Source organism: Loxodonta africana, chromosome 4 (assembly GCF_030014295.1).
Source record: "Loxodonta africana isolate mLoxAfr1 chromosome 4, mLoxAfr1.hap2, whole genome shotgun sequence".
Taxonomy (NCBI): domain Eukaryota; kingdom Metazoa; phylum Chordata; class Mammalia; order Proboscidea; family Elephantidae; genus Loxodonta; species Loxodonta africana.
Genome location: NC_087345.1, coordinates 163,264,875 through 163,277,124, shown reverse-complemented (window position 1 = coordinate 163,277,124; position 12,250 = coordinate 163,264,875). Strand labels below are relative to the sequence as shown.

Genomic DNA, 12,250 nt, shown 5'->3' with positions numbered 1-12,250 from the left:
GTTCTAAGAAGTCTGCAATGTTAAGAACTTGAATCAAGGAGACCAGTTGGGAACTGTTGCAGTAATGCAGGCAAGAAATGGTGATGACTTGGATCAATGTGGTAAAAGTGGATGTAGGGAGAAGTAATGGGATTCTGAATATATTTTGAAGGTGGAGACAAGATTTCATAGTGGATTTCATATAGGATGGTAGAGCGAAGGAGCAATTGACTTCAAGGTTTTATACTTCAGTATTTAAAAGGAATGCAGAAGACATTGAAAGAAGCAAGTGGGAATGAAGGTTTTATCAGGAGCTGAGTATGGCCTTTAGCTCTATCCCTCCTTAAGATTTAAAACACCTTCACATACAACTCAGTGTTTAGTCCCTACAACTATGCTGTGAGATAGGTAGGACATTGTTCTATAGGTGGAGGTAAGTGAGATAAGTGACGTAAAGGAGGCTAATGTATTGGTAAATGGCATATAAAGAAATGGAACCTAGTTTTTACTCATTTTTTTTTTATTGTACAGTAAGTGAAAGGTCACGGTTAAGTTAGTTTCTCATACAAAACTTTATGCACACATTATTATGTGACCACAGCTGCTCTCCCTATAATGTGATCGCACATTCCTTCTTTCTGCCTTGTTTTTTCCGTGTCCATTCAACCAGATCCTGTCTCTTTCTGCCTTCTCATCCCACCTCCAAACAGGAGCTACCAATTTAGTCTCATGTATCTACATCAGCTAAGAAGCACGCACTTCCCAAATATTATTTTATTTCTTGTAATCCAGTCTAATCTTTGTCTGAAGAGTTGGCTTCAGGAATGGTTTTAGTTTTGGGCTAACAGAGAGCCCAGGGGCCATGTCTTCTGGAGCCCATCCAGTCTCAGTCAGTCCATAAGTCTAGTCTTTTTACTAGAATTTGAGTTCTGCACCCCACTTTTCTTCCGCTCCATCAGGGACTCTCTGTTTTGTTCCCTGTCAGAGCGGTCATTGGTGGTAGCCGGGCACCATCTAGTTGTTTGAGTCTCAGGCTGATGGAGTCTCTGATTCATGTGGCTCTTTCTATCTCTTGGGTTCATATTTTCTATGTGTCTCTGGTATTCTTCATTCACCTTTGCTCCAGGTGGGTTGGACCAATTGACACATCTTAGATCTCCACTTGCTAGCTTTTAAGACCCCAGACACCACTCACCAAAGTGGGATGCAGAACATTTTCTTAATAAACTTTGTTATGCCAGTTGATCTAGGTGTCCCCCATAATCATGGTTGCCAGACCTCCACCCCTCTACTCTGTCCATCGAGGTGTTCGGTTATATTCAGGAAACTTCTTAGCTTTTGGTTTAGTGCAGTTGTGCTGACTTCTCCTGTATTGTGTGTTGTCCTTCCTTTCACCTAAAATAATTCTTTTCTACCCCTTTCCCTCCCTTCCCATACTTGTAACCATAAAAGAATGTTTTCTTCTGTGTTTAAACCTTTTCTTGAGTTCTTACAATAGTGGTGTCATACAATATTTGTCCTTTTGTGACTGACTAATTTCACACAGCATAATGCCTTCCAGATTCACCCATATTACACGATGTTTCACGGATTCATTGTTGGTCTTTATGGTTGCATAGTATTCCATTGTGTGAATATACCATAGTTTGTTTATCCATTCATCCGTGGATGGGCACCTAGGTTGTTCCATCTAATTGCTATTGTAAACAGTGCTACAGTGAACATGGGTGTGCATATATCTGTTTGTGTGATGGCTCTTATTTCTCTAGGATATGTTCCAAGGTGTGTGATTGCTGGATCATATGGTATTTCTATTTCTAGCTTTTTAAGGAAGAGCCAGATCGATTTCCAAAGTGGAAACCATTTTACATTCCCGCCAGCAGTGTGTAAGTGTTCCAGTCTCTCCACAACCTCTCCAACAACATTTATTATTTTGTGTTTTTTGGAATAATGCTAGCCTTGTTAAGACGAGATGGTATCTCATTGTAGTTTTGATTTCCATTTCTCTAATGGCTAATGATGGTGAGCATTTCCTCATGTACCTGTCAGCCACCTGAATGTCTTCTTTGGTGAAGTGTCTGTTCATGTCCTTTGCCCATTTTTTAATTGTGTTATTTGTCTTTTTGTTGTTGAGGTTTTGTAGCATCTTGCAGATTTTAGAGATTAGGTGCTGATCAGATTTGTCATAGCACAAAGTTTTTTTCCCAGTCTGTAGGTTTTCTTTTCACTCTTTTGATGAGCATAGTATTTGATTTCTAGGAGCTCCCAGTTATCTAGTTTCTTTTCTGCTGTTTGTGCATTGTTAGTAATGTTTTGTATGCTATATATGCCATGTTTTAGGGCTCCTAGCACTGATCCTATTTTTTCTTCTATGATCTTTATCATTTTAGATTATATATTTAGGTCTTTGATCCATTTTGAGTTAGTTTTGTGTGTGCTGTGAGGTATGGATCTTGTTTCATTTTTTTGCAGGTGGCTATCTGCCAGCACAGTTTGTTAAAGAGACTGTCTTTTCCCCATTTAACAGACTTTAGGCCTTTGTCAAAATCAGCTGCTCATAGGTAGATGAATTTATGGCTGGATTCTCAATTCTTTTCCATTGGTCTATATAGCTGTTGTTGTACCAGTACCAGGCTGTTTTGCCTACTGTGGCGGTATAATAGGTTCTAAAATCAGGTAGTGTGAGACTTCCCACTTTGTTCTTCTTCAGTAATGCTTTACTGATCTGGGGCCTTTCCCTTTTCCATATGAATTTGGTGATCTGTTTTCCATCTCATTAAAAAATGCCATTGGAATTTGAATCAGGATTGCATTGTATCTGTAGATTGCCTTGGGTAGAATTGACATTTTCACAATCTTGAGTCATCCTATCCATGAGCAAGGTATGTTTTCCCACTTATGTAGGCCTCTTTTGGTTTCTTGCAGTAGTGTCTTGTAGTTTTCTTTGTATAGGTCTTTTACGTCTCTGGTTAGATTTATTCCTACGTATTTATCTTCTTGGGGGCTATTGTAAATGGTATTGATTTGGTGATTTCTTCTTGGATGTTCTGTTTGTTGGTGTAGAGGAATCCAACTGATTTTTATATGTTTCATTGTATCCTGATATTTTGCTGATATCTTCTATTAGTTCCAGTAGTTTTCTTGTAGATTCTTTGCGGGTTTTCTGTGTATAAGATCATCTCATCTGCAAATAGGGTATAATGGATTGAATTGTGTCCCCCCCCCTCACCCCCCAAATATGTGTTCAGTGGATTAGGCCATGATTCCCAGTGTTGTGTGTTTGTCCTCCATTTTGTGATTGTAGCTTTATGTTGAGAAGATTAGAGTAGGATTGTAACACCACCCTTACTCAGGTCACCTCCCTGATGCAAGGGAAAAGGGAGCTTCCCTGGGTGTGGTCTGTACCACCTTTTTTCTCTCAAGAGATAAAAAGGAAACAGAAGCAAGCAGAGCGTTGGGGACCTCATACCACCAAGAAAGGAGCACCAAGAGTAGAGTGCATCCTTTGGACATGGGGTCCCTGCACCTGAGAAGCTCCCTGACCAGGAGAAGATTGAGAACAAGGACCTTCTTCCAGAGCCAACAGAGAAAGATTTCCCCTGGAGCTGATGCCTTGAATTTGGACTTAAAGCCTACCAGATTGTGAGAAAATAAATTTCTCTTTGTTAAAACCACGCACTTGTGGTATTTCTGTTACGGCAGTGCTAGCTAAGACATCAGGATACTTTTACTTCTTCCTTACCAATTTAGTTGCCCTTTCTTTCTTTATCTAGCCTAATTGCTCTGGTTAGAACCTCCAGCATAATGCTCAATAAGAGTGGCGATAAGAGGCATTCTTGCCTGGGTCCCGTTCTCAAGGGGAATGCTTTCAGATTCTCTCCATTTAGGATGATGCTGGCTGTTGGCTTTGTGTAAATGCCCTTTATTATGTTCAGGAATTTCACTTATGTTCCCATTTTGCTGAGAGTTTTTATCATGATTGGGTGTTGGACTTTGTCAAATGCCTTTTTCACATCAATTGATAAGATCCTGTGGTTCTTGTCATTTGTTTTATGTGATGGATTACACGGATTGTTTTTCTAATGTTGAACCACCCCTGCATACCTGGTATGAATCCCACTTGGGCACGATGAATTATTTTTTTGATATGTTGTTGAATTCAGTTGGCTTGGATTTTGCTGAGGATTTTTATGTCTGTGTTCATGGGGGATGTTGGTCTGTAGTTTTCTTTTTTGTGGTATTTTTACCTGGTTTTGGTATCAGGGTTATTATGCTGGCGTCATAGAATGAGTTTGAGAGTATTCCATCCTGTTCTATGCTCTGAAATACCTTTAGTGGTAGTGGTGTTAACTCTTCTCTGAATGTTTACTAGAATTCTCCAGTGAACCCATCAGAGCCAGTACTTTTTTCTGTTGGGAATTTTGTAGTTACCTTTTCAATCACTTCTTTTTTTTTAAGTTGTTTTTATTTGTTCTACCTCTATTTGTGTTAGTTTGATTTCTACTTTTGTGGCTTTATGGTCAGAAAAGATGCTTTCTCTAATATTTTGATGTTTTGGATTGTGGTAAGGGTTGCTTTTGGCCCAATATGTGGTCTATTCTGGAGAATGTTCCATGTGCATTGGAAAAGAAAGTATACTTGGCTGCTGTTGGGTGGACTGTTCTGTATATGTCTATGAGGTCAAGTTGTTTATTTGTGGCATTTTAGATCTTACAAGTCTTTATTAAGCTTCTTCCTGGATTTTCTGTCCTTCACGGAATGTGGTGTATTGATTGTGGAGCTGTCTATTTCTCTTCTCAGTGCTGTTCGAGTTTGTTTTAGGTATTTTGGAGCCATGTCATTGGGTGCATAAACATTATGGTTATGTCCTCCTGGTGTATTGACCCTTTAATCATTATATAGTGCCCTTCCTTATCCTTTGTGGTGGATTTTACTTTAAAGTTTATCTTGTCAGAGATTAATATTGCCATTCCTGCTCTTTTTTGATTGTTGTTTGCTTGATATATTTTTCCATCCTTTGAGTTTTAGTTTGTTTGTGTCTTTAAGTCTCAGGTGTGTATCTTGTTAGGCAGCATATGGAAGGATCGTGTTTTTTAAATTCATTCTGCCACTCTCTGTCTCTTTATTGGTGCATTTAGCCCATTTACATTCAGCATAGTTATTGATAAGTTCGAGTTTAATGCAGTCATTTTGATGTCTTTGTGCTGTTGATAGTTTCTTTGTTCCACTTAATTTTCTGAGCTGAGTCGTTTTTCTTTATTTTCTTTTCATCTTTTTCACTGTTGTTGATTTTGTATTTTCTGGGTCTTTATGTTTTTCTTATTTTTTATTTTGATGTGTAGGATTGTTAGTTTTCATTGTGTTTACCTTAATATTTACCCCAATTTTTCTGAGTTTAAATCAATCTTTTATTTCTTTATATCGCTCTAACTTCCTCCCCATATGAAAGATCTCTGACTACATTTTTTAGCTGTATTTTTTGTTTTAATGTTGTCATCTTTTACTTACTGACATTTCTGTTTCCCTATTTTTAGTGTTTTAGCTTTGATTTATTTTTGTGATTTCCCTATCTGGGTTGATATATGGTTGCTCTGTCCTGTGTTCTGGTCTTGGGTTATTATCTGATGTTATTGATTTTCTAACTGGAGTATTCCCTTTAGTATTTCTTGTAATTTTGGTTTGATTTTTGCAGATTCCCTAAACTTCTGTTTATCTGGAAATGCCCTAATTGCACCATAATATTGGAGAGAAGGTTTTACTGGATATATAATTCTTGGCTGGCAATTTTTTTCCTTCAAGGCTTTATTTATGTCATACCATTGCGTTTTTGCCTGCATGGTTTCTTCTGAGTATTCCAAGCTTAGTCTTATTGACTCTCCTTTGTAGATGACTTTTCATTTATCCCTAGCCACTCTTAAAATTCTCCTTAGGTTTTGGCAAGTTTGATTATAATATGTCTTGATGACTTTCTTTTGGGATGTACCTTGTGTGCTTTCGATGAGCATCTTGCATAGATATCTTTTCATGTTTCACAATATCAGGGATGTTTTCTGCCAACAAATCTTCAACAATTCTCCCTGTATTTTGTATTCTCCCCCCTGCTCTGACATTCCAATCACTCATAAGTTATTGCTCTTGATTGAGTCCCACATAATCCTTAGGGTTTCTTCATTTTTTTTTACAATCCTTTTTTCTGATTTTTCCTCAAATAAGTTGGTGTCAAGTGCTTTATCTTCAGTCTCACTATTTCTGACTTCCATTGCCTCAATTCTGCTCCTATAACTTTCTACTGAGTTGTCTAATTCTGAAATTTTAATTGTTAATCTTCTGGATTTCTGTCTACTGTCTATCTATGGATTCTTGCCGTCTTTCAAATTTGTCATTATGACCTTCTGTAATCTTAAGTTCCTCTGTTGCTTTGTCTGTGCGTTCCTTGGCTTGTTCTGCATTTTGCCTGATCTCTTGAAGAGTTCTGTATATTAATCTTTTATATTCTACTTCTGGTAGTTCCAGGAAGTTCACTTCCTGTGGAAGATTTCTTGAATCTTTGTTTTAAAGCTTGCCGAAGCCATCATGGTCTGCCTCTTTATGTGATTTCATATTGACTGTTGTCTGTGAGCCATCAATAAGTTGTTGTACTTATTTATTTTATGTTTCCTTACGGTGTCCTAGGTTCTTGTTTTTTGTTGTTTTGATATGCCCAAATTGGCTGCTCATGTGAGCTAGTTTGATTATTGATGCCTTTGAAGTTCTAATGTCCTGTCACCAGGTGGTTAGATCTGTTGCTAGGTATGTGAGCCCAAGAGTCCATTTACTTCTCTTGTATGGGCTCAGCTCGTGTGTCCAGGTAGTCGGACACTAAGTTTGTGGTGCAGGCTCTTACCTACAGTCCTAGATGGGCAGGGGTGATTGGTGTAGGCACAGGTATCTGGCTGCAGTAGTGAGCTACACGCTGAGTAAAGCAGAGGGCTGACAGCTGCCCCTGAGTGTCTGTGAGGAAAGTGTATCCCTGTTCCCTAGAGTGCATAGGTGGGTGGGTTTTGCAGCTGGACTATGGGCACCCAGTGCTGTTGACTGTAAGGACTGGGAGGCACCACTTTTTCTTGGACCCTTGTCGTGGGTGGCTAGGTGGCGTTGGTGGAGCCCCTAGCCACTGATGTGTTTAGGTGAGGACCCTGCTTCAGGTATGTACCCTGTTGTACTGTGCTAATGAGGGCCTACACTGTTGAAAAGGGCCCACACAGGTCTATGCATGGGTAAAAGGCATTCAAAATCCATGGACCCCTTATGCCTGTGCCTAGGCAAAGGAGCTGTACCAGCCCTGAGTTCCCAGCTTAGGGGAACTGGCAGATTATTTTTTCCTGTTTGTTAATTTGTTCCCTCCCCAAAGCTGGGAGAATGGCTCAGGATGCGTGACAGGCCCTAATTCTGGCACTGGGGGTGCAGCAATCTCTGGAGCTGGTCCTGGCACCTGGTGGAGAGCGGGGAGGGGGCAGGCGAACAGGAGAGAGGTTTTTCCCAAAGGGGCATTTTTTGATCTACACAGTAGGTTACATGCATATACTTATCTTTTGCAGATTGAGCGCCACTTTTCACTGGTTCTGTAGACTTGAGTAGACTCTTCGCTGCTCGATCTCTGCTCATGTGCAAAACGCGTCTCGAGTGCCACTGCTTGCCTCACCACTCGCGCCAGCCGATCCGGCCTGCAGGGTGCTGTTTCCTGCCAGGTCAGGTCTGGCAACTCCTCACTGCTTCTGAGCCGTCTCTTACTCCACCTGCTGCTCAGTCCAATTCCTCAACTTTGTGCTTTGTTTTCTGGGCTCCTAGATTGTCATATATAATCGATTCACTTGTTTTTTCAGGTCTTTGTTGTAAGAGAGACCACAGGAAGCATCTGACTACTCAGCCATCTCGGCCCCACCTCCTTACTCATCCTTATTTTCTCTTTTTTACTATTATCATGTCACAGTGTGATTTCAAACCTTCTTATTATCCTGATAACTTTTCTGACATAATTCAGGTCTGTATGTAAAGTATAGTGCTCAAAACTGATTAAAATTTGCTTCCTTTCCTCTTCCAATTTGTTTTACTGTTTGCTGTCCTAATGTCTCAACATTTTCCAAAGACAAATTCTCTATGCCTACTAGAAAAACAAGGTAATATGTTTAAGTTGATGTGATTTTGCTCAATTTAAACTCCATCATACATTGTCCTGGAGGTGCAGTGGTTAGGCACTTGGTTGCTAACTAGAAAGGCTGGTAGTTTGAACCCACAAAGTGACTCCATGGGAGAAAAGACCTGGCAATGTACTCTGTGACATGGGGTCACTTTAAGTTGAAAATCAACTCAATGGCACACAACAACATACTGTTCTTCCATACCTAAAGAATAGCCTGTCTTTTATGGCTAAAGAGCTAAATTAGTATTTGGCGAATGTGGCTTGGCATAATATAAACATTTTTGCACTATGAGACAATTTTTTTTTACCAAAGTAGCTGGCTTAAGGTTAAACTGTTTAGTGTAATCTTCTAACTGTGTGAGAATAGAGACTACTTGTGCCAGAATGTTTGTTTTCTGGGCCCAAAATCTTGCTTTTTTGTTCAGAAGGGGCATTAAACTGAAGGACTCCCTTAACGTGATATTTGGCTCATTTCTCATTCCTTTGATAGTCCTACTGAATAATTTTTTCTTTTGAGAGGAAACCATGTTTCTTCATTCACTAGATACTTAATGAAATATGGGTTTTACTTTTGCTCTTGGGTTTTATTTTTGGTTTTTTGTTTGCTTGCTTTTTGTTTGTTTTGGCTTGGTTGGTTGGTTAGTTTTTTATTCTTCACTTTCATCAAGCCTAATTGCCATTAGGAATCAATCTAAACTGGGTCTATGAGCTATTAAATGTTAGTAAGACTTGGTCTATGACTTGGTCTATGAGTTATTAAATGTTGGTAAGACTCACCTGTAGCAGTGAGAATACTCTATTTTTTAGTTAACTCAAAATTTTTTTCCATAAAATTCATCATGATGCTAAAAAAAATCAGATTTGTTTTTCTTGAATGAGGTATAAAAATGTGTTCATGACGCCCAAAATTCATGATAACTGGGCCCATGCTAATTATATATATTTTATTGAAACTAGAAAATTGGAGGAAAGATGTGATTGGTTAGGGAATTGAAGTCTTTTATTCACTTATGTGTGTTTTCTCAGAGGCATTAGTTTTGGAAAAACATGTTTTTTATATATGTATATAATATTAGATGCTTTAGCCTTAGCCCTGTATTATTAAGGTAGCACAGAATTTAGTGAATATTTAATAAGTTATTAGTTTATTGGCTTTAGAAATCTCAATTTTTCATGTTGATTTATATCATATACCCAAAAAACCTCTCCTAAAATTTTTATTTTATATTTATACCTATAATTTAATGCAAATATTTAAATATACATTTATATATATTTAACTATAGTGTTCCTTCTCTTTTCCTTTATTCCTTCTCTCTGTGCTCCCTCTCTCTTTCATCTCTCTCCCCACATACCTGGTAGGTGCTCTTCCATGTATTTTTCATGTTTGCATATAAGTTTCAAACATTTATATGCTTATATATACATAAGCATATGTGGGGATTTGTAGAGTCATTATTTTGTTTTATAAGTATGGAATCTTGCATCCTTTCCTGTATCCTGCTTTTTTTTTTACTCTAACTCGTGGAAATCTCTGTGAGTCTAACCAGTATCGCTCTATTTCAGTATCTTTTAATGAAAATTTAATAGTCCTTAGTAGAGATGTATTATCAATAGTCAGTTCTCCTATTAATAAATACTGTGTTAGCAGTTTTATATCTCTGTGAAGAAATAGTAAATAGTCAAACACATATACACATACATAACCATGTACCTGCACTCATACAATTACATTCTAATGCTTTTATTTCTGGGGATATTGCTAGGGAAGAGGTTATATGTTTTAAGAGATGTTCTTCCAGAAAGGTTGTAATATAATAATTCGCATATCCATCAGCAATGTAGAGACACCCCTTATACCATCAGCAGTAGGTTTTATTAAACTTTTAATGATAACAAAGTTACTTTCCTGTGATTATGTAACTATTAAATTATAAAGGTAGGATTAAAACACTCAAGATCAGGCTCTTTCATCGTTTCAAAATGAAATATTTGATGAAAAGTACTTTGAAAACTAAAAATGTATACAAATTGATATGGTTATTTCATGACCATCATCTCATCCTCAGTATCTCTGAGTTTTATTTCGAATGTAATGGTTAATGTACAATAAAACTTAGGCCCAGTTATTTATAGCAAAGCACTTTTATTTTGATGAAAGAACAGTATTCATGTGTTCTTTCAAGATTTGCTCTATGAATCAAATGTTAGAATTATTTTTATATAAATCTTAATAATTGGTTCTTTTAAATGTTTTTTAGAACAGAAGAAAGTTAAAGTAAAAAAACCAAAACCTGAATTTCCTGTATACATGCCTTTAGAAAGTACATACATTGAATCTTATGATCATGGAACTTCTATAGAAGAAATTGAAGAGCAAATGGATGATTGGCTGGAAAGCAGGAACAGAACACAGAAAAAACAGGTAAAGAATTTTTACAGCTTGTAATTGAGTAAAAGACATACAGAAAAGTGCATAAAATGCATATATTCAGCTTAATGAACAATCACAAAGTGAACCAAGTTAACATTCTCTAAGATCAAGAAATAGAACACTTCCAGTGTCCGGAAGCCTCTCATACTTTCTTTCAGTACCACCTTCCTCTTCCTTCACAAAGGTAACAATTGTCCTGATGTCTAACACTATTAGTTTTGCCTGCTTTTTGAAGTTTAGCTAAATAGAATCATCCCATTGTGTATTCTTTTGTGTCTGACTTCCTCTACTCAGTATCTTATTTGTGAGATTTATCCATTATTATTACATTTAGCAATAATTTGTTCATTTTCATTGCTGTATGTTAGTCAAATTATAAATATACCACAATTTATGTCATACATTTGTGTTGTTTCTAGTTTGGGGCTACAGTGAATAATTTTCCTATGAATGTTCTTTTTCGTATATTCTAGTATAAAAACCCAGTGCTGTCGAGTAGTATGCATATGTATAAATTTATATTTTTGGAGTTAAGTTGCAAGGTCATGGGGTATGTATAGTTCAACTTTAATAAATACTACTGCATAAATAAAATGTTCAGTTTCCCAGAATGTTTGTATCAATCTGTACTTCACTAGCAGGGTATAAAAATTACAGTTACCTTGTATCCTTGCCAATACTTAAGTTTTTTATATTTTAACCATTCTGGTAGGTTTGTAGTGGTAGTTAATTATGGTTTAATTTGCATAGCTCTGATGAATAATATAATTGAGCACCTTTTCTTATGTTTATTTGACATTGATTTTCTCCTTTGTGAAGTGTCTCTTCAAGTCTTTTTTTTTAATTGGGTTGCCTGACTTTTATCTTACTGGTTTATGAACGATTCTTTATATATTTCAGGAATGAGTCTTTTGCACATACTTTCTCCCACTCTGGCTTGCCTTTCACTCTCTTTAATAGTGTCTTTTGATGGTCAGAAGTTATTAATTTTAATGTAACTTTAATCATAAATCTTTTGTTGTCTTTTGTGTATGAACATCACAAAAGTGTACACATATGTGTACCTTTTTTTTTATTTGGTGATTTTTGTGTACAGTTTAAGAATCTTTTCCTACTTTGAAGTCATAAAGATATTTCCATATCCTATATTCTAGAAGCTTTAATGCTCTGCTTTTCACATTTACATACGTATAATCCTCCTGTAAATCATTTTGTTGTTTGATGTTAAGTAGTGATCAAGTTGTATTTTTTTTTTCCGTAGAGTTTTCCAAACCAGTTGGCCTAGTATAAATTAATGAGAAGACTGCTTCCTACAGTTTTACTAATGCCACCTTTGTCATAAAACAAGTGTCCGTAACTATGTGGATCTGCTTCTAGACTTTCTACTTTGTTCCATTCATCTACTTCTCCATTCTTTGCCGATATCACACAGTTTTAATTATTGTAGCTTTATAATACGTATCTAGCATAATAATTCTCCAGCTTTTTTTTCCTTCTTTAAGATTGTTTTATGTTTTAGCTATTTTTACCACTTTACATTTCCATATAAACTTTAAAAGCAGCTTGTCATTTTCCACAGATTATTCAGCTGAGTCTTTTGATTGGGATTACATCGAATACATAGATCAATTTTAGAAGTATTGACATCTTGATGGTAT

General features: G+C 36.8%; 1 protein-coding gene across 4 annotated transcripts in view; it reads left to right on the top strand.

Annotated features, from left to right (window-relative positions):
* The window catches only part of DNAJC1 (DnaJ heat shock protein family (Hsp40) member C1), a 334,787-nt gene that overhangs the window by 159,153 nt on the left and 163,384 nt on the right, over window positions 1–12,250 (top strand). For all 4 annotated transcript variants that reach the window (XM_003410555.4, XM_064284912.1, XM_023548868.2 and 1 more), the window contains exon 8: window positions 10,420–10,583. In XM_003410555.4, coding sequence (XP_003410603.1) covers window positions 10,420–10,583 — 164 coding nt within the window. The remainder of the gene's footprint in view (window positions 1–10,419; window positions 10,584–12,250) is intronic.